The sequence below is a fragment of the Ailuropoda melanoleuca genome, chromosome 10, assembly GCF_002007445.2.
Source record: "Ailuropoda melanoleuca isolate Jingjing chromosome 10, ASM200744v2, whole genome shotgun sequence".
NCBI classification, from domain to species: domain Eukaryota; kingdom Metazoa; phylum Chordata; class Mammalia; order Carnivora; family Ursidae; genus Ailuropoda; species Ailuropoda melanoleuca.
In genome coordinates, this window is record NC_048227.1 from 65,837,873 (window position 1) to 65,860,909 (window position 23,037).

Genomic DNA, 23,037 nt, shown 5'->3' on the forward strand with positions numbered 1-23,037 from the left:
ACACGGCAAATGCAAACGATCTTTATACTAGCTCATTTCCATAGCAGCGCACAAGTCACGGAGAGATTTTTATGTAACCCAAAGTTTGTGGAATGCTGAGCTTTAGGACTTAGAGCTCTCTTCACGGTCTTATTGTCAATATGACTGAAGCTGCTGTTCCAAGCCTCCAAAATACAAAGTACTTGAGAGCAGTCATTAAAGACAATGTTTTATGGTAGCAATAATGTAGCTCTTCCCCCAAGATCTCTTGCAGCAATATTGTAGTAATAGCATTCCAAACAACTTCTCACGTCCTAAGTGCTGGTTCCTTCTGTATCTGTAGAGTTATTTTGTCATTTCATTACATATATATATATATATAGATATAGATATAGATATAGATATATATAGATATATATCTATATATCTATCTCCATCCCTTTGGGGGTAATCTGTAGCTCAGTCGGCCCCCTGAGCATTCTTCTCACCCCTCTCCTTCAGGTCCCTGAACATAGCTATGTTGTCTCTCACCATCTAACCAAGGTGCTTCTGGTGCGGCCCAGACTGAAGGGTGGGCAACAGACAAAGGGGCCTCAAGGGGGGTGGGCAGTTTCCTTCCAGATTCTTGAGTCTTCCTAAGCTTTCCAAATGTCTAGTGGTTCACTTGAGAATTCTGCTGAAGGTTAGGCAGTTGTTATGGGGATTGTCACAACTGAAATCAATTGGTTCTTGGAACCAAGAATTCAGAATTCAGAATTCAGGAACTTTTAAGTGTTAATTTGGAGGCATAGACTACCACCTCATCTGTCATTCTACTTGGGTTTTCTTTCAGTAACTACTTAATGGGAGTGTTTAACTCAACTCCGCATTTCCCAAACAGAGCTATTAATCAGACCCATCTCTATATCCACTGTGAGTGAGACGGGCATAGTTCAGGCCTTCAGTCTTGCCAGGAGGGCAGTAAGCCACTTGTTTTTCTTGGCAGACATCTTTGTCCGCATGTGGTTGCTTCTCTTCTTTCCTCAGACCACAAGATTCAGATTCCTTGGAGCCTAGAGGACCCTCAGAATTTTCTTTGCCTTGGCTACATCCTGTAGCAAGTACCATATAGTTTAACCCTTCTTGGTTCTTGGTTTCCGTTAAGGCTATTGGCATAACGTCACCTGAATTCAAACAGATCACACCGCCATCTTCATCTGTGAAACAAATGTAAAAGTTATACTAGTATCAGGTTGACTTTCTGTATCTCTAATATACAGGCTGTACAAGAATTATAACAATACCAACCGTATCCATTGGTTCAGCATTTACGAGGACCACCAAGGGGATACAAAGATAAACAATACATGCTCCTTGTCTTTGAGGCTACTGTAGTCTAGTAAGGGAGCAGCAAGATCACCGTAGAAGACAATGTGTGCTGTATATAATAAAGGAACATGTAAAATGTGGCGAGAGCGCAGAGACGATAACTCTGTATAACTGGACAGGTCACAGCCTTGTAAGTGGCCTTATGATGGCCCTTTTTGTCTACAGTCCCACCAGCTAAAATATCCACCTTGAAAGGTAATATTCTTTTCGGTTGAGTAATTTAATCATCCATTAAGATATTTATTGGATGCTTAACACATGCCAGGCTGTGTTCTAAGTATTGAAGATACAACAATAAACCAAGCAAAGTTGTTCCTCTTTGGGGTTTACATTCTAATGAGCGGGGACGGACAATAAACTAGCAGCCAACTAAGTCTGTGTCGGGTGGTGACGAGTGGCAGCAAAATGGGGCAAGAAAATAACAGTGGGGGTGGAAGGGGGTTGCTACCTTAGATGAAATGTCAGCGAAGTCCTCTATAATGAGGTAAATTTCAGGAAGAGACCTGAACTAATAGAATTCAACACGTGGATATCTGAGGAAGAACGTTCAAGGAAAAGAGAACAGCAAGAGCAAGGGCCCTGAGGCAGGAGTGCACTGAGTTTGAATTAGCGTGGCTGGTCCCCCTCAGCTATCTATCTCCCTGGGACAAGTTGCATTAATGTCACTAAGCAAATAAATACACCAGCATGCTTAAGACCTCATAAGGCTGGTAGGGAATGGATAGGCCTGGCAAGTTTTGATGTAGAGTTGAGTTGAGGGAGAAGGAAGATGACATGAAATATAACAGTGATTATTGTTGTTGTTAATACAGAGAATGTACTATGTGCTAGGCACTATTCTAAACTATATATGTTTATTAGCTCATTCTTCTAGTAAGCAGATGCTAGTATTATCCTCATTTAACAGTTGGGGCAACTGAGGCACAGAGGAGTTAAATAATTTGTCCAAGGTCACACAGCTGTAATTTGAACACAGACTGTGTCCCCATATTCACCCTCCCCAATGGGAGGGCAGAGCTGCTGTGCTCCGTAAGGAGGAGCCAAGTGGGTGAGCGGTGTGCCCCACAGGAGTCCCTGAAAGGCACAGACTCTGGACCCTCGTGTGTGGGGTCAGGGTGGCAGCAGAAAAATGGGCAGCCAGTGGGTTATTGGCCTTCTTCACAATTACGCTCATATTATTTTATCTTTCTCTACTTAAAGACTGACATTTTTACATAGAAGAATAGAAGAATTCTTGCTGAAACCTAATAGCAGATCTTCTGAAACATTTCACAAAATTCTGGTAATTAAAAGGGACAAATACACAGCATAAACATAAATATATAAATATATATTATGGGGATTGTTTGTTGGTGATCAATGCATTCCAATTGCTGAGTGTTATTCCCTGGATGAAAAATTTATGATTGGAAATATTACTGCTCTTTCAGACTGGGTCATGTTTTACAAATCAGAAACATTTCAGTCAACAGATGGTGGTCTTTGCTTTGTCTTCAACATTCTTCCAGCAAGAAGCTTCCAAATGGGTGTCACTAAGGAGGTGAGGCCAGCCGGGCTGCCAACCTTCTGTCCTTAGCTCTGCTGTACACCCAGGTTGGGTTTCTTTGGCTTGAATTTAAATGGAAATATGGGGGAAAGAAACAACTTCAAAGAACTGAGGGAGGTACCACTGTAGCTACTATTTGATAATGGGATTTAATGGACCTGCCTGAACTATGAAGCTTATTTTATTGTAAGAGCATGTGAATTACCAGCCCTCCTCTGTCTTACGAGGTGTGCATTTCTTGTGCCGACCTTCCCACACTGCCGAAGGCCAAGATGGTGGAAAGACAGCGTCACAGACTCCTGGCCATCATTTCTTGTTCCTCTTCATCGTTCAAACATCATTATAGCTCATTGCAAACCACATGGATAGTCACATAGTGTTACAAAATATCTACCCCATAGAAATCAGATGCCAAGCTTGGTTAATGCCTAAATGCTGAATATCTTTGGACGTGTCCTGCTGTTATGATTATGGTCAACATGTACTAAGAGCCATTGAGACATTCGTAAGAACAATTTTCTATATATAATGATAGCAATAAAAAATATCAAAAAGTGACAGGAAGAAATAAGATATTTAACTTTAAATAGTCCAGGGGGCCCAGATTATTGAGGAAATTTGGATGTTCCTGAAAAGGCTTAAAGAAATTAGGCTAAAGGAAAATTGAGAAAATTTCAAAACTTAAATGTACAATAAAGCTCTACCTATTCATGTTATCAGCGGCTATCATACTTTAATCCATTAAATAACATATTTGGAAATGTTCTATCCATACGCAATTTTAATTAATTATTTTTTTCGCCTCCTGTTGAGTTATTTGGAAAAAACCTTTTATATAAGGCAGATAAATTCTTCTTACAAATTCTGGCACCATACGTCAAAGAAAAATCATTAGCGAACTCCTTCATTTGTTTAGAGTACTTAGAGCAATATTTAGTAACTTGACCCTGGCAAACTTTCAGCAATCAGTACCTCTTCTTATTGCATAAAGAACTTATGAGAGATGGTGGGGAGGAGGGTATTTTGTTTGTTTATTTTTGTTTAAAACTGAATAGAAAGCCTGCAGGTCAGACCTTAAGGCAGAGATCCTGAACAAAGATAGCATGTACTCAGCAACCCTTTCTTTAAGAGGGAAATATTAAAATAAAGACTTCCAAGCAAGACAGGGTATTTACAGACGAGACATATGCCGGCTGACTGGCTATGTTTAGAACAGCAGAGGAGCATTTAGATTTGTTTCCTGTAGAACTCTCTGGGACTGATGAGGTGATGTTTACAAAAATGTTTGGATGAAGTCACTGGGATATTTTTACTAGATGTCCAGATATGTTACTAATCTCCCTCTATCCCCTCTCTACCCCATTAGGTCAGTAGGACCACAGGATAAGCATGGTATTATTGTTCCCTGTAATTCTAATGCCCATCACCCCCCCCCAGCTTTTTTTTTTCTTTCAAAAAAAGTCCTTCCATTGGCTTTCTTACCTTCTTATGTATCTCCAATAATAACAGTCAAGACAGACATCTTACTGCTTTGCTAAATATGCCACCAGTGAGCAGAGCGGTAAACTATGATTAAACACATTCTCTCTTAGCAAAAAGGTAACGAAGTTGAGGCTTCCCTTGAAGGGACTGTTTTGTGATTTGATCCTTTGCAAATATGCAAACTCTGCCTGCCACTCGATTTCTTCTCTCTGCCCCTTTTGTTCAGTCACATCTCAACAATCAAAATTTTTAGTGACTTCAATATATCTTTCCATTCCTTACCTTCAGGATTCACATCAGTCGTAAATAACAGAATGAGAATTTCTCTTTTACTAAAATTGAATTTCTGTCATGGCGCAGCATTGCTTGTTTCTATCTAAATGATCAAAGTTTGATAATATCCCTGTTAAACTCTTCCTGCACCATTATTCTGCATGTCTGTCTGCCTCACTATTTTTTGAATATTATTTAGAATTTTAACTCAGTTTGCCAACAACTTGGCACCTAAATGACCGGGACAAATTGGGGTATCTTTTCTAGTAAGCCAGAAGTAGTAAGTTTTTGGGGCACCTGGGTGGCTCAGTCATTAAACGTCTGCCTTCAGCTCAGGGCGTGATCCCAGAGTCCTGGGATCGAGCCCCACATCAGGCCCCTCCGCTGGGAGCCTGCTGCTTCCTCTCCCACTCCCTTGTGTTCCCTCTCTCGCTGGCTGTCTCTGTCAAATTAATAAATAAAATCTTTAAAAAAAAAAGAAGTAAAAGGTTCTTTCCCTATCCCTAGATGCACAGCACACTACTGATAACAAATTGGGGAACGTGTGGGTATTTTCCTTACGACAACCATGTTTCTGTGAAGGCTGAAAGCAGAAGCCATACCCCAGTCATACCAGAATGGAAGCCGTATGCCAGCCCCACCTCAGCAGTATGGCCCCTGGCAAACTGCTAAATCTCAGGCTTCTCATCTGTTAAATGGTGATATAATAATGCCCATGTCACAGGGCTATTGTGAGTATTTAGAAGTTAACCCACATAGCACAGTAAATGACACAAAAGAAAGGGCTACAGTAAGATTAGCTGAACTGGAGGATATTATGCTAAGTGAAATAAGTTAATCAGATTATCATATGGTTTCACTCATGTGGAATATAAGAAACAGTGCAGAGGATCATAGGGGAAGGAAGGGAAAACTGAATGGGAAGCCATCAGAGAGGGACACAAACCATGAGAGACCCTTAACTATGGGAAACAAACTGAGGGTTGCTGGAGGGGTGGAGGGTGGGGGGATGGGGTAATTGGGTGATAGGCATTAAGGAGCGCGCGTGATGTGATGAGCACTGGGCATCTGAGAGTAATGATGTACTATTTGTTGGCTAATTGAATTTAAATTTTAAAAAAGATAAGAAAAATAAATAAAAGCCATTCACAAAAAGGTTTTGTTCTCTATATTTAATGTGAGCATTGTTTGTTACTTATCTCAGCCTCACAGATGAACTAAGAAATGCAACATAGTAAAAAGATTTTCTTAAGGGTTCATAGAGACTTCTGGTAGAGGCTTAGGTAAAACTCAGCTCTCAGGCCCTCTTAAACCCCGTATGGCAGCCTCTGTGATTTTTGTATAATGTCCATACACATACTCCATGAGCAAAGAGTTAGATTTTAAAATAAGATACACAACTGTAAGATCCTTGCATTCCCCTGGAACTCTTTACCTCTGCAGCATTTGACCACTCCCTCCTCCATGATTCTCTTTCCTTTGGCTTTGACAATACTCTCTTATGACCTCCTGTCCCTTGCTGGCTTCTGTCCATGCCACCATCTTTTTTTGCCAGTCCCTAATATCTTAGCTGTTCTCTAGGTCCCATCCACCATCCACTCCTCTTCTTATTCCATACACTCTAATTGAATGACCTCATCTACACCCTTGACTTCAACTACCTATATTTATAGGACAGACCTTTCAGCTGAATATGAGGCTTCTCCATTTAGCCCATAGCCAGTGCAAACCAAACCTGTGCAAAGCTATTCTTCCTCCTATGTCCCCCCATCTCTGGGAAGAGCACCTCTTTTCACCTAGTTTCAAAACCACTAGGATTCATCATTGTCTCCTCTCTCTGTCACTCAATTAGATGCCAAATCCTACAACTTGTACCTCTGGGCTTCATTTCCTCCTCTCAATACCTGTTACCATTCGTTAATTCAGCTTCCATTAATTTTCATTTTTTTACCTGATTTTTTATGTATGAATACTCTCCCTCCAATTTCCTCCCTCGCCATCTCCCACCCTCATGTGTGATAAACTATACGCAGTTCCGTGTACGCCCCATTCTCTATTATTCCCTGCCTTTCTACAGACTGTGCCTTCTATCCTTCAATACTGCTTTTCTCACCTCCCTGCAAAACTCAGCTTGGAAGTAACCTCTTCCCAGTGAATTTATTGACTCTCTGACACATGATATGCACTTGGCATCCTTCCTCTGGACTCCCACAGAACATGGATTCTCTTGGTGGCAAGAGAAAATGCCTCTCGCTCCCTGGAGAAGATGTAGCATAAAATCATCTACTCCCCAAATCCTTACACACCAGCTCACTTATAAGAAAAAGTGACTAGAGAATTGATATCCCACTTAGTCCTCTAGATTACATCAATTTTGTCTCTGAATCCAGCCAATACATTTATAAACACACATAAATGAATATTTCTGCAAGTGGTTGTATACGCATATAAAATATCTCAAAGCATATAACCAAGTTGCTAACTACGGCTGGCACTGCAGAGTAAGGATAGAGAGGAAGTACAAAACTTTTGCTTTTTATTCTGTTTAGATAATTTTATGTTTTCAAACCATAAACATAAATTACTTCCCTAACAAAGGTCTTCCAAATGTAGATACAGTTATAAAATAACATAGCGGGAGCAGTTACTGAGATGGTTCTTGGACAATTTCGAAGGAAAACTGGAAAGGAATCAGGAATCCTTTTTATGGTTGATGTCAAATAACACAGAAATTATTTCTTAAGGCTTTGAAAAGGTAATTGTGCTGATTTTATAAGGTCTACAAAAGGGATAGTCACAAATTTGAACCAGGGTCTTCTCAGTTAAGTGTTGCTTACAGAGATAAGAGCAGTGATTTAGTAAGAAAAACGTGCTTTCAATGCCAGGTAAGTAAAACCACTCTCTGCTTGCCATTCACGTGTCTACACAGTGCGCTCTACTCAGTTACTGCCGTTTATCTGTCTCAGGAACAAAAGATTTCTTTTTACGTATTGGTAAACAACCTCGGATTGTGGTTTCTCTCAAGTTTCCGTATGCGAGGTTACCACAAATAAGAACCAGGCCAAGAGGAGCAGATTCGAACAGATTCGAAATTTCAATAAAAGCAGTGCTCGCTATTAAACTTAATAGACAAAATTAAAGAAACTGATGCTAATTGCTCAAGGGAAAGAAATATTCTTGTCTCCTTTTTTTTTCTTTTCTTGAAACAGCCCAAGCCCAATGGAACACATTAAATTTAGGTGCTTGACACTATGCCTTGCCAACAAGTCAGTGTAACTGCTGAAATAATTTTTTTAAAATTTTCGCAAAATTCCATTTAGAGAACTAAGTTAAGTAAATGCTTAGAAAATGAGAAGGACTCAATAGTATCTAGAATGGCTTCCGGTCTCTTTTTCCTTATCTCGTGTGATCTTCACATAGGCATGTATATGCACAGAACCCTCCAGAAGGATGGGGCTCGGCCCCTGGCCCTCAGAATTCGCAGAGCTCCACGATGAGAAGGCAGGTGGAGCGAGCGTGGGACAATTACCAAGGCTTATCTGATGAGGGCTGTGATGCGTGCTCCAGAGAAGCACAGCCCTCGCCAGTCTGTCACTTACTGCTCATTTAAAGCAGCCAAACGATCCGTGTTACTTCCATGCTTGTCATGGCGTCTAAGTTACCCCCATACATATTCAGAAACACAGCCTGCAAGACAAGCAGATGTTCGCCCTGTGCTTCCTATTCTTCCCTGCTATTCGTCAAGAGCCTTGCACCAGGCAAAGGTCTGGACTCCTCCAAGGCCGTCAGCCCCTTATCATCAGTCGCTGCGAAGAGGAAGGGGCCTGATCTCGGAGAGATTCTGACTCGTCCTTCTTGCCAGCTTTACCTCTAAGCAAAAATGTCTGCATTCACAAAGCGCCCTGTGAACTTTGAATAGCCAGAAGGAGTTTTCGAGCAGGTGGAGTGGATCATTTTAGAATTCACTTTTCTACAGCCAAGTAGGCGAACATACTATAAATCTGATTTTGGAAATGAATTAAGTGACTACTGGGTTTTAGTTCCATTTTGTACTTTTCATTGAACTGAAAACGGTTAGTCTGTCCATCACAGTAGAATGGTGCCAGAAGATTATTGCCTTATTTATAAATTACTGAAGTTGTGGGCTCACACTAGACCTTAACGAGGCGTGAGCCACCCCAATAATCATCGCTAAATTACTCTGCAGTTAGAAGCAATGATTAGATATATACAGAGCAACATGGCTGGCTCTCAAAAACAGTGCTCAGTGAATAAGAAAAGTAGCTTCACAAACACAGCATCTGTGTGCACAAAACAATACGCATTTTGCAGCAAAACATACAAATAAAAAGATACACATTAAAAGCATTAGAATGGTTGCCTGGCCAGAGCAGAGAGGAAGTAGAACAGGAGAAGAATGTGGAGATAAAGGGACTAAGCAAACAAACAAGGGAGAAGCCCTGCACAGACCACTGATCATAATGTACCACCAACTAACTGTCTATAATTAACTCAGCTCTGCACTTGAGGTTGAAACTTGGACGAGGGGTGGAGGGGAAGGAGCACAGATCTCACAAACACAGTCTAACATGTTAATTCTCCTCCTTACTACCTTAGATGATAAATCCAGGGGCCATATCACTATTCTTCTTTCTTTAATTTAGTGCACAAATCAAAATAATTTCCAAAGAAGAGCGCAACGAGCCCTTCATTATCATGAGGATGGTGTCAGTATATTATCCTTCTCACTCACCGTAAAATGTCTTCTATGTGTATCCCATCTTAACCTCTTCAATTCACACTGGAGAGAAAACCAGAAAATTCTGAAGAAGAATCAAACCTACCTTCAAAGCCTTCATTTATGATTCCACTGGGGTCTGCTTCTTCTCTGCATTGAGAAATACTATTTAAGGAAACATTTCTGAATAACTCCAGCTGGTCTTGAATTTTGTGGAAAGTAGGTCTTTGGTCAGGTTCTTGAGCCCAGCACTGGGTCAACAGATTCCACCTGGATACACAGGTAAAGACAGGAAAGTAAACGGTGCTTGGAGATCATTAGGCAACCAGTACTCATAGTCCATGTAAGGTCATTTTAGAAGGCAACACATTTGACTTTTTGCCAGCTTTCCATAATTAATAAAATTAAAACAGAACAAAATCTTTGGTTTCTAATTTAATAGTACCTTGCAATATTACTACTTTTGTTACATGACAACTTTCTGTTGAAAAGCTATTTCTTGGGGCGCCTGGGTGGCTCAGTCATTAAGCGTCTGCCTTCGGCTCAGGGCGTGATCCCAGAGTCCTGGGATCGAGTTCTGAGATCAAGCCCTGCATCGTGCTCCCTGCTAGGCGGGAAGCCTGCTTCTCCCTCTCCCACTCCCCCTGCTTGTGTTCCCTCTCTCACTGGCTGTCTCTATCTCTGTCAAATAAATAAATAAAACCTTTAAAAGAAAAAGAAAAGCTATTTCTTTTGAAAAGTTATTATTTTTAACAGTTATTAATCCAAATAAATAGATAAATAGATGGTTGGAGAACAATTACTCAACACATAAGGCAATTTACAGCTATAAAACATACTGAAAACTAAGAAGACTTTACATTCATACATTGACATCTAAAACAAAATCTAAGATTACTCCAAGCCACATAAATCTTTATTGGCAGAACCTGAGATAGAAACATCCAATTCTAATGCTTTTAGTCTTCATTATACTGTCAGGTTAAGTAAGAGACTCCATTTCCTCATACAGTAATAGCTGGTTTATTAAACATTATTTTTTCCTTGGCAGTTGTCTAAGAAATGTCTGTGTAGCACTCTTAACTGTGTTCATTCATTCAGCAAAGATTTGTTGGACATTTATTATATACCAGCAGTATACCCAGAACTGGGGATGTGGTAGTGTGCCGCCTGTCCTCATAGGGATACATATAGTAAATGTAAGACGGTGACAAAAATTCATCTCACTACAACTCCTAGGAACAGGAAAAAATGTAGCTCTTTTATATTGCCTGCTCTTAATTAGGTCTTTCTTAGAGCCCCCATCTAAAAGAAAAAAAATTAAGTTCATTTAGTACAATGCAGTTTAAAACCTGGTGCATATCAATATTTTAAATAATCTTTTAAAGTAATGCTCGGTCTTTTCTGCTTAATAACTCAGTCTCTATTTCTAGGCTATTCCTACTCCCTCCATCCTCTCCTGCAAGACAGTGGCATTCTAAGTTGGGTAAAAGTCTTATGTGACTCATAATGGCACAGTGAAGAACCATTTGGACCCCACTGTGCCTCCGGATCTTTGCTTGTACCAGAGTAGGATGATAGGAATTCGATGAGGCTTGACTGGTCTGGTCCATTCCGCTGGCATGCAGCAGCCCACAGTTTCTTTACCTTTCCTTTGCTCCCAGCTCCCACCGAGCAGCTCCTCCCTTTCCTCTCTCTAGCCGTAACCCTCTCTGAGACAGCATCATGTCCTGTATGTGCTCACAAGGCCCAGGGGCTCCATTCCTGTTTCTGCTGTGTGCCTGCAGGATGCTCGTTGGCCAAATCTCTAGCTTTCAACGCAATGCTCACGCTGCATGGGAAACAAAGGAGGCTTGGAAGTGCAGGCTTGACCTTCTCTGTCTGGACATGCCCTTCTACCTTATTCCTGACGCTGGGTCTCCAGCAGGGGGAGGGGTCCCCTGCTCAATGATCAACTTGCCATCCTCCCAAATTGGGAGAGGTAAGCAGTTGCCCACGCTTGGTCTAACTGAAGCCTAAAGGAGGTTTTTTCAGGACCTAGCTATCCAACATCTTCACCCTCCTACCTTTATCTATCAAGGTCTCTTCTTCCTACACTTCCCCAGGTCTTAGAAGGAGAGGGGTTTCTACTGCTCTCTCTTTTTAATTAGATTATCCTTATACAGAATTATAGGTTTTAGTCACTCAAACCTGGCATTTAGCATCCTAACAAGGAGCTAAAGGATTCTAGATAACCTCTCCCTCCTCCAAACCTGGCTTTTGAGTCTACTGACTTACTAAAACGGTCGAGTACCTGTTATGTTTGTTTGGGTTTTTTTTACACTTCCTGGAGCTAGAGGGCAGACTGGAGGCAGGGAGAGAAAAACTGATGAAGAAACATAAGTTGGGAAGTATTTAAAAAATATTGGTACTACTGGGGCACTTGGGTGGCGTGGTCCGTTAAGCATCCACCTCTTGGTTTTGGCTTAGGTGGCAATCTTGGGGTCATGGGATGGAGGCCTTTGTGGAGCCCAGTGCTGGGCTCTGTGCTCTGTGTGGAGTCTTCTGGAGACTCTCTTTCCCTTTGCTCTGCCCCTCCTCCCTCCCCATCCCCCCGCTCCCTTGTCCTCACTCTCTCTAAAAACAACTAAATAAATCTCTAAAAAATATTAGTACTACGATATCAACGGATTAATATACAATTACAAATTGCAAGTTCTAAAAAAGAAAGTATTAAAGAAAACAAATGTGAGCTCTAATAGAGATGGAACATTCTCAGTAAGTTGCTCTTCGAAGTACACTCTGAAGAAGTGACATTTAAGCCAAGGAACTTGTAGGAAAATAAGATGCTACTCATGGGAATGGGGTGGGGATGGGGTGCAGGGAACACACTAGAAGAGGGGAAAGCATGTGTAAATACCTAAATTTGGAAAGAGCTTGGCTCATTTTAGAAACTGAAAGAAAGCCAGTGTGGCCAAAGAGCCGTCCTTGAGGGGGACAGCATGAGAGGGGAGGTCAGAAGAAGAAGGCGAGATCACGCAGGTCTGATAGGCCAGGCTAGCAGTCGGATTTTACGGCACTATGATGGGAAGCTGTTGAAGGTTTTTAAGAAGGCATGATCTTCACCTTTTTAGAGAATTACTCCAGCTGATATATGTGGAGAATGAATGGATTGTAGAGGGGCAGGTTGGAAGCAAAGAAGATATTAAAGAAGACAAGGTGAGACATAATGATGGTTTGGACGAAGGTAATGGCGGTGGTGCTAGAGTAAGGATGTGTTCAATCACCAGGCGACAATGACCAAGAAATCATTATAGGTATTTTATTTAAAATAGCTAGTATCTATGTTAGAAATTATCATGGAAAACCTCCATTCCATCATTGGATAGCATGCAAAGCGCCTCAGGTCAGAGTTGGTCCTCAGTATCAGAGTATTATGGGGAAACCTAATATTGGTCTATCTTCCAGCATTCATCTGATGACTTCAGATACATTACAAGGAATTTACACTCTCGGCATAAGAGTGTCAAACTTGGTTCTACTTCTTAAAAATGAGAATCATGGCTGAGAACCTATCTTTTACATGTTTCTTTATAACCTCTCATTTAAAAACAGGAATGATACAAAGATAGAATGAAGGATGCTTAGACTCTGAAATAAAATATCATAACTTATATTCAATCATGCAGTTTAAACCAATAGTTAAAGCAGAATCTTGATGATTCACCCAAGGGTTGTCCCAAGAGATGCAAGGAGAAAGCATACTTCGCCATGAGAATCATAGCCCTTCTGAAAATACAGTCGCGATTGAAAGAGATTACCAAAAAGTAAATAGAATCTCTCAACACTTGCCATATGTTAATTATGAAGTTTTTTACTTGTTTATTTACAACCTGCTTCATTCCTTTTTCTAAGATTTTATTTATTTATTTGAGAGAGAGGGAGCACAAGCAGGGGGAGTGGCAGGCAGAGGGAGAGGGAGAAGTAGGCTCCCCACTGAGCAGGGAGCCCAAAGCAGGGCTGGATCTCAGGACGGGGCACTATGACCTGAGCTGAAGCCTAACGTCCTGAACCACCCAGACACCCCTAACCTGCTTCATTTCTATAAAGGACCCAAGATACTTAATAGAGATGATTCAGAAGGAGAGAAAAGAAAAAGTGAGAAGGAAGAAAGAAAGAGGGAAGGAAGGAGGGTGGAAGGAGGAAGAAATGATCCCTACAGTCCCCCCTTAGTCTGTTTCTCACCCACTCACATGACCCTCCAAAAGTTCAACCTCTTGTTTAATCCCTGTAACTTATTTCAACAGACATTCCTATTGTCTTTCGTCTAAGTGGTTTTCATTTACACTGAACCCAATCATTAAGCTTAAATTTCTGATGGCAAAAATATATGAACTGATAGTATATCAAATCTTTCTCTCCCACCATCTGGGAGCAAATGAGCAGGGAATTGTCCTAGATTAAGAAAAGAGGAGCGCCAGAAGGCAATAGTCACTTAAAAATAAAGAGTGCAGTTTATACTCTTAAACAGCATTGAGCTGGCAATGGGATGAAAAGGCGTTTATGAACTTAGCAACTCCTAAAAAATGCATTTCTCATATCTTTCTGGTAAATTAGTCACAGTAGCTATACCTTTGGCATTGGGTCTTCCCTTACAATCATGCACTTGTCACAATTCAATATTGCGCTTGTGCTAAGTTACAGTTACAAATATTCAAGCATAGTACTCTAAATAAACTTACAGGTTTGTTCAAATTTCCCTAGGCTGGTTTTTCTAGCTCTACAAAATAGTCACTCATACTTGAAATATTTCACTTGGCTAAGTGTTCAGGTTCAAATTCCTCCATTCACCATGCCAACCCTTTACTCTTCTTTGCCTCAGTGTTTTTTAAAATAGCATGAGATTCATTAGCCCTGTTCATTATCGGTCTCTGTGAGTATTAAAGTCCTTGAGTTCATAAAGCAATTGAAATTCAACAGATGCGAATTTCATAGTATCTTTCAGTTTGAAGGGGATGAGTTTCTATAGGTATTGAAACAAAGCACATAAAATACAGATTTTCCAGAACTCCCTTATTCGTTATACCCAATCCCAAAGAGACTCAATTAGCATCTAGGTGTACATATTTTTTAAGAGGTAAAAATAAGATGGTGAACCTTCGTGCCCTCCCGTCGCCGCCCCCTACATTTGAGATTCTCTCCAGTAATTTCAGTTGCCCCTGTGATACATCTGTCAGAGAACCCCAAAGAGCCCTCACTTGAAGTAGATTGCCCTTTGCTCCCGTCTCTTCTCAAGAGTCGCATGGATGTTGTGCAAACTGAAAGTTGACGAGAAGACTGAGGACCGGGCTTTCCACCATACATCCCAGGCTCCGGAAAGAAGGGCAGGAATGCTCTGAACTCCTGCATTCCATTAATAGTTGAGCGCCGGGTAGCCTTCGATGGGCTCACCTGACCCGGAGCGCATGCAGGTGCTGAGCATTTAGGCCGTGAATAGAAGGTGCAGCGAGGCTCAGCGCAGACTTTCAACCCGCTAAGCTGGGCCTGTGATCTCAGAGAACTGCTTCAAATACAAATCAGTTCCCTCTGTACTCTAAGGAGAGTAGTTAATCTTTATCATGACAACTTAAGGCCGTGGCCAGATTGAATGGCATGGCTGAGAGCTCCATTTCCTAGCACACTTGTTTTCCTGGTTGGCAATGCATCCTTAACCCTTCCCAGGGCTCTGAGAGCCTGCAACCCTCAGGAGGAGGGGCGCATTGTTTACTTTTTAATGACCAATGTTCAGATGAACGCCAAAGCCAAAGCCGCCGATGGAAAATTTGGGCTTTAAGGGAACTGTGTTTTTATAAAACTAGGGCAACAATGTATCCAACCAATGAATTATTCAACATAAAGTTATATAGAATATTAAGCTATATAGTGATAGAAGTTATATAAATATACATTATATAAATACAGAACATAAATGTTATATAGGATATCTTTGCCTATAAACAGGAATGTTTTTCTAGCACTTTTCTAGCATCCCTTCTTCCTCCTCCTTCTAGTTGCATATTTGGATACATCTTGGTAAAGCAAAGTTCAACATACCTACATTGTTCTGCTCTACAACCGTCCAGTAATTATCCACCTCCATTCCCTCCAAAATAAATGAACACATCAATTAAAATGTATAATTCAGTGACTGATTCCTAAAGTGCCTATCCAAAAAACCTGTGTAATTGTGATGAGGTACCTGGTGCCCCCTGGGGGAAATAGGCCAGATAAAATTCTAACAGGATAATAAAAATGTGGTGTGACTGAAATTCTGGGGAAAATTTCTGAGTGTCTGATAGGTAAGAGGCAAAGCAGTGATTAGTTTGCTAACCAATAAAAAAGTATTTCATGCTTAAATATGCTGGGCTTTTTCCTCAAATGCTAGACCAAAGGTTTTCAAATTCTGTATAATTTCTGACTTATTTCCAGAATTTTTTCCATCTCTTCCAAAAGGACCATGCATCATTTTTAAGCACGGTCACCAGACTTGATCAAGTATGTGTCCATCCGATCCTGTAAATGTCCCGGAGTCTATAAAAGCTCAATCAGAAACAAGCAGTGATTCAAATCTTCTTCTTCTGGCTGGAAGATTTAAATAACACAAAAACATTCACCAGTAGAACATCCAACCAAGGTGCCCAGTTCTTAATCATCCTTTGGCTCCAGTCTGAATAATCCTCTAAAATACCACAACATAGTCAAGGCAGCAGGGCCGTGGTGCGTAGCCGCGTACTGCTAAGTCCTTCTGCACTTGTCTGCACCACACAGTTTAGCACTTTATTACATGTCGGCTTGTTATCCAACTGTTCCATGTGCATTTCTTTTCTTTCAAAAGACATTCGGAGATGCCAAAGAGCTGGGGCCATGGTTTAAACACCTACATGTTGCATATAATATGTGGCTTGTGCACATAACAGAAGACTTTAAACTTGTTCAGTACTTGTTCCTTTTGAAACTCCTGGGGTCAAACATCCCTCCGAAAAAGTTTCAAAACTCGTTGTTTCTGCTGAGGTTTTTTGCAAGAAGACAGATTATTACTCAGCAAAATAACTGGGTTTATTTTTCTTTATAATTAGATCAAAACACTTACTCTCCTGAGAATCACGAATTTATTAGACTTCAATAGCAGTCAGGTTTGGTTTCATCAAGTCACTAATTCTTGGTCACTTTGTTTTAAGTTCATAAATAGATCACAACCTGTGTAATTTTTAATATTACTATGTCCCAATATCAGCTGCATCAACAGAGGCAATCCAACTTTTAAACAATATATTCCTATTTTATCCGATCTCCTAATATGCAAATCGAGGTATTAGCCAAATTAGATCTTCCAAATTAAATGAGTATGTGTGTATACACCCACATAAAGCTTTTATTTCTTCATTAGAATTCATCTATCAAGAGTATAAATATGGGGCGCCTGGGTGGCACAGCGGTTAAGCGTCTGCCTTCAGCTCAGGGCGTGATCCTGGCGTTATGGGATTGAGCCCCACACCAGGCTTCTCCGCTATGAGCCTGCTTCTTCCTCTCCCACTCCCCCTGCTTGTGTTCCCTCTCTCGCTGGCTGTCTCTATCTCTGTCGAATAAATAAATAAAATCTTAAAAAAAAAGAATATAAATATATTCTACTCTTCTAAATTTTGTTTCTGAAGTGAAATATCATGTATATATAAAAAGAGACCATCGTGTGTTTAGTGAATTAACTGTTACAATCAACTGACTTTTTATGTAGACAACACAAATATATAAATTCCAGTTTTTATTTTAAAAAACCATGCCAGTGAGGTGTAAGATTGCATGGGCACATGTTTTTGGATTTTAGGTGCTTATCTTAGCATAATTAACTTACAAATCATCAGGGCAATTTCTCGGTGGCTCCAGTCTCCCTCCTGTTTGCACATAGTTTAAAACATCAAGGTTGGAGTGAGTTGGATAAGGCTGATGACCAAGAGTTAAAATCTCCCAAATCAGAATTCCAAAAGACCTAAGGATGTTAAAGAGTTTACTTTAATTATCCTTATTATGAACATCATGTCTAGAGTAGTTTGTCCAATGTAATTATTCCTGGGGATATCGGGGCCTACTTTGTGATTGGCATTATTGGCCCCATAAAAGGCCAATGGGAGACTTAAAAGCAAGTTGACCTCAAGAAAAAGTAGAAAAGCAACTGCCTACTAGCAACACTTCAAAGGTGATAGGAAGACTTAGGGCATACACACACACACACATACACACACACACACACACACACACTCACACACACACACACTTTGTTCCTCCTTCCCAGCTGGAACTGCACTGCAGACCTCCATTACTTAAGGCTTTCATAGATCAACATGCAGCTAACACAGAGGTAAGCAAGAAAGAAATTCACCTTTTTTCCCCTGCGTTTGAATGCTAGTAAACGTGGAAAGGAAAGGCATGAATGTGAACTGGCAACACTGAGGTCCAATTTTATCTCGTCATCAATTTTGCCTGGGGCCAGTCCAGCTTAAAAGTTATTGAACAAATCTTTACATTTTGAGTAGCTCTAATCAAAATTTGGGGTCCGCGAGCAAATATGAGTGGACTTATTCTAATAATAAGGACATGTCCAACCCCCCCCAATGTCATATTGTTTTTAAGATCCATGATTTAAACTCTACCTATAAATCAATGACCACACATCCCAAAAGAGTAGGCATTTGGACACATACTTGGACATCGAGTCATATGTACAAATTCCTATTAATCATAGCCACTACATTTTTGGACACTGATAGAATACTTGAAGTAAATGTATCTATATCACATATACTAGTAAGATAATGGATCAAAACTGATGAGGGTGAGGGGTGAAAACACTGAGACTCAGGAATAGTCTCACAAGATTAGATGACCTCTTATAGACCCTTCTGTCTCTGACATTGGCTGGTTCTGCCTGAATTCCTCTGTGTCTTGTTAAACTCACCATACATCAGACTGAGTAGTGAAGATTCCATCCATCAAACTTTCTGGAGCCATCCACCGAACAGGGAGTAGGCCTTCCCCTGTCTTTCTATAGTAGTCATTTTTATAGATGTCTCTCGCGAGTCCAAAGTCCCCAATCTTCACTACCCGTGATGGACTGGTATAATCTTTCATGGACACAAGGCAATTCCGGGCTGCCAGATCCCTGTGGCAGAAGCTATGTTTAATAACGCTAATCATAAAGTTCCAGAGATCAGACAAAGGACCCTAGTAGGTCTTTAGAGAAGAGAGACATTTTACAAAAACTTTTGTTATCTTGAAGTAATGAAATGTTTAATTATCTTGTAGGTTTTACCCAAACCACAGGTGATTGTTGTGTCAATGCCCGTTAAGAACCTTGTATCTAGAATATCACTGTACCTGTGAATGAAGTGCATCTGCTCCAAGTAGACACAACCTTTTGAAATATCTACACACAGATCTACAAGGTCAGCCAAGGTGAGTAAAGGACCGTGAAACTGTAAGACATGAAAGAAAAGTTACAGGTACTTTTCCAGTTTGTACAAAACATATATGTGATGTGTTAAAGGTATGTTTAGTTATGTTACGAGAATTCAAACAAAGAGGAAAAAAGCTAGATTTGCATACTTTCTACTGAAATAAACGTAACTAAGCCTATTTTTAGTAGACAGAGGCCAAATAGGATCTTTATGAGAAGGATCTCAGGGTGTCAGGTCAGACAGACCAAGATGTGAAACTGAGTTCTGCTCCTTACGAGTTGTGTGAACTTGCTCACACAGCTGAATTCACTAAGCAACTTTCTCATATATAAAATGGGAATAATAATACCGGCCAGATAGGAAGTGAGGTAAGATATGGAATCTGGCTGGTATATAACAGGCACTTAACAAATAATAGCTGCCGTCGTAAAAACTAATCACGATAATTTAAACAGTACTAGCTGGTTTAATTACTAGTTGTCACACTGTAATGTCAGTCATGACACTGGGCTTGTTCCTCAGATGACCCCCACATAAACCGTTACCAGCGCTCTATTTCAAGGTCACAGATGCCTCCTCTTCTCCCTGAGAGCCAGCATGCATATAGAGTTGGGCCTATACCAGCTGCAGTGGTTTCTACATTAAAAAAGCCAGTGGAAGTGTTTACTGGTACCATATGGAAAAAATTCAAAGTTCCTTTCCCAAGGTTACATTCATATATTGTCTTTCCGCCATTCCCCTGCAATTACCCTAGTTTGGGCCATTATCCTCCCTATCTGACACATCCCAAACTTGTCTCCAGCCTCTGGTGCTTTAATGAGCCTGCTTCTCTAATAGCCTGTGGAGGCTATTAGAGATTCCTAAGCACACCTCCATGCTGGCCTCAGGCTGCAGCCTCCTGTCTTTACCTCCGCGGGAGGTCCCCTGGCGTTTCCTCTCCTGATCTATGCTTCAGCCACACCGGGCCACCTGCAGTCCTTCATACCTACTCTGCATTTCTCAACCGCTCCTCTTTATCTCTGCTACCATTCTGGAATGCTCTTCTTTTTTTTTTTTTTAAAGATTTTATTTATTTATTCGACAGAGATAGAGACAGCCAGCAAGAGAGGGAACACAAGCGGGGGAGTGGGAGAGGAAGAAGCAGGCTCATAGCGGAGGAGCCTGATGTGGGGCTCGATCCCAGAATGCCGGGATCACGCCCTGAGCCGAAGGCAGCCGCTTAACCGCTGTGCCACCCAGGCGCCCCTGGAATGCTCTTCTTATTCTTGGTTTCCATCCACATCCTTCACCAAGCATCTCAAATGATTCTCAACCTAGAAATCCCTTAATTTCTCTTGGATGAGTGCTCTCAAGTGCTGCGCCCCTGCCTCCCCCAACGAGCTCATGTCTTGTCCCAAACTAGGAAGATTCCCCATGTTCTCAGATTCAACATCACCGTGATCCTGCTCGACCACACCTCAGTCCGATAGCAAGGCTTGATCTTACTCCCAGATCAGTCCCCCCGCAACACTGTTCAGGTCCAGCAGACATCAGACACTGGTCTCTTGGCCTGTGTCTGAGTCCCTGCTGGGTGTCCCGACTGGTTCATTGCTCCCTCTGTGAGTGGAATCCCGCTCTGCTCTTGGCAAAGCCCACTCGACTGAAGATGCTCCTCACTTGGAATCTTGCTTCTGAACTTCAGGCTGGTGGCTGGCATCACAGTCCCTGCGGACATATTTTAATGCAGCCTGCCTGCCTACGTGTCTAACTATTCCTTGCTCCTGACAGCCCCTGTGACAACCTGTTGGGATACCTCATCACCCCATGTTGGGGCTCCTTGACTTCAGATGCTGCTGCCCTCGGCTGTCACCTGTCATCTCTTGCCAACTCCCCCAGACATACTGAACCTCCCTCTGGATCTGTTCCTAGTCATAGCTTTTCATGACTCATGTGGGAAGGTGTGGTTTCAGAGACTGTTCTGTCCCCTACTTTAGCTGTGTCTCAAATGGAAGACTCTTCCATGAAGCCTTCCCAAGTCTCCTCAGTTGGAAATCACCTCTCTCCTCTGGGCTTCCATGATACAGTCTTTACTACACTCCAATAGGTCCTCTTACTTTCTACCTTACATGAGTTATTTATATGTGACTTACCTCCCTACCATGTGACAAAGTCCTTGAAAGCAAGAGCCACATCCTTCACTATTGTATAATAAACACGCAGCAAAAAAATGATGCATTGATTGTATCTAGCTATGTATTTATACTATTTTGATAGGTTGGTTTTTGATTTTGTTTGTTTACTTTCTTCTGTCTTAATAGAATCTTAGGATATCAGAGCTAAAAAAGAGCCTGGGAACATTTTCAATTCAATATCCCATTTTATGGATGAAGAAATGGAGATCCTGAGAATGAAAGACTGGACTAAGGTATGGGGCTAGACACAGTCAATCCTGATACAGTCCACCCAGCACTGCAGTCCTGGAGCTGGGAAAGGGAGAAGGATGCGCGCGGCTGTTCTGGAATGTTGCCTCTGAGCACTCCCTGTGGAGAAACGGCTGGCTCCAAGAGACCTCAGCATGATGGGGACTTAGACCTGTGGTGTTCTGGCTCTCAGCTCCTAACAGCATCGTGCCCACTGGCTGGAGTGAGGACAGTGAGGCACGGAAGCTGTCCTGCTCAGGAAAGGCAGTGGAAGAACACTTGAGAACCAACCAGTATAACCATCAGGATCCTGACTCAATAGGAATAATTTGGAAAGAGCTGGCCCAGATTTTCATTTCATCCCCTCTTCTCTACCCCAAAACAAACAAAACACAACCTACAGATAAACGGTCTTGTTAAAGATGGGGGACTAGGTGTGCATTTTTAGTCCCACTTTCTCCCCAGACCTCACTAAGATGACAGTATAGAGAAACTGTTTTTAATCTCAGGAGGACAACTACATCAGGAAAATAAATTTAGTGCATGAAACATTTTGGAGAAATGAAGCGGATGGAGGGGTAGTCTTTCAGCAGAGCCCAGAGACAGCTTGGCTGCCTGCAGGGGGAAAGGCAAGAATTAGGCTGTGTTTCACTAGAAAACCCCCGAAAGGCTCTGCAGTTGGAGGCAACAGGCATCTCTGAAAGCAGGGGTGAGCGGCAAGCCTGGAAGCAAGAGGAATGTTCAGAAGTTTTATTTTAGGAGCTAAGTAGATCCCAGGTCCTCCCACCACAGCAGGAGGCTTTCCACTGCAGAACACACATACACACACACACACACACACACACACACACAGAACCAGCACAACTCCAAGTTCAGAGATACCAGTCACACTCAGACACCGTGCTGAAAATGGAGAGGAAAATTAAATGAGAGCTCATATACTTAGCCTTCGGATGTCTAACCCCCTCCCCGCTCACCTCCCTGAACTGAGGCTTAGGCATTTATGGCCCAGGCAGGAGACCAGCAGAATCCCCCCTGAGGAAAGTGGGGTGTGCGGGGAAGACACCCAGATACTGTCATTAGAGGATTCGGGGACCCTCCGATGAAAAAAAGCTGGGTTCCACATGACAGCCAAAGGAAGCTGCCGCAGACACCAGGTTCCAGTCAACCTCTTGGGCCTCACTGTTAAACAGAAAGACCAGCCACAAATCAAAAAACGTTGGAGAAAAAAAACTTCTCACATTACAAACAGATCCCAGAGCAAAGAGGATAAAGGAAACCAGGACAATGCAGGAAGCAAATTAATACTTGAAAAAACGATAATTAGTGTCCTAGGAAAGATTAGAGAAGATTTTGCCCATATGAAAAAGAAAACACGATACTATCTTAAGAAGCAATCAAAATATAAGAATGAGTCTGTGGAAAATTAAAATTTTAAATTCTCTTTTAAAAGTTACAGAAATCTACCACAATTGGGAGCACAAATGCAGAATTGGAAAACAAGAGAAAACTAATAGAACAAAAGGATAAAACAAAGTGGTCTATTATCTGGCTAATAGAGGTTCAAGAACAAGGAAATACAGGGGACTAAGAATTTTATTTATTATCAGAAAATAATATAAAAAAATCCCAGATGGGTGATTTTCCAGACTGAGTGTCCGGATTGGTAAAAAGTACCACAGATAAGAAGTTCCTAAAATTTCCCAGAGAGGAGGGGCCAAAAGCAGGTCACTGATCCTAAGTCCAGGAATCAGAATGACATACGACTTCTTAAAGGCGACTGTA

The 23,037-nt window shown here is 41.5% G+C and overlaps 1 protein-coding gene across 1 annotated transcript in view; it reads right to left on the reverse strand.

Annotated features, from left to right (window-relative positions):
* Positions 1-416: 416 nt before the first annotated feature.
* Positions 417-23,037, reverse strand: part of ROS1 (ROS proto-oncogene 1, receptor tyrosine kinase) — a 131,192-nt gene continuing 108,571 nt past the window's right edge. The window contains exons 41-45 of the mRNA XM_034670773.1: positions 18,774-18,871; positions 18,355-18,558; positions 17,254-17,388; positions 9,493-9,656; positions 417-1,175 (exon numbers count right to left, since the gene is read on the reverse strand). Coding sequence (XP_034526664.1) covers positions 865-1,175; positions 9,493-9,656; positions 17,254-17,388; positions 18,355-18,558; positions 18,774-18,871 — 912 coding nt within the window. The 3' untranslated portion in view covers positions 417-864. The remainder of the gene's footprint in view (positions 1,176-9,492; positions 9,657-17,253; positions 17,389-18,354; positions 18,559-18,773; positions 18,872-23,037) is intronic.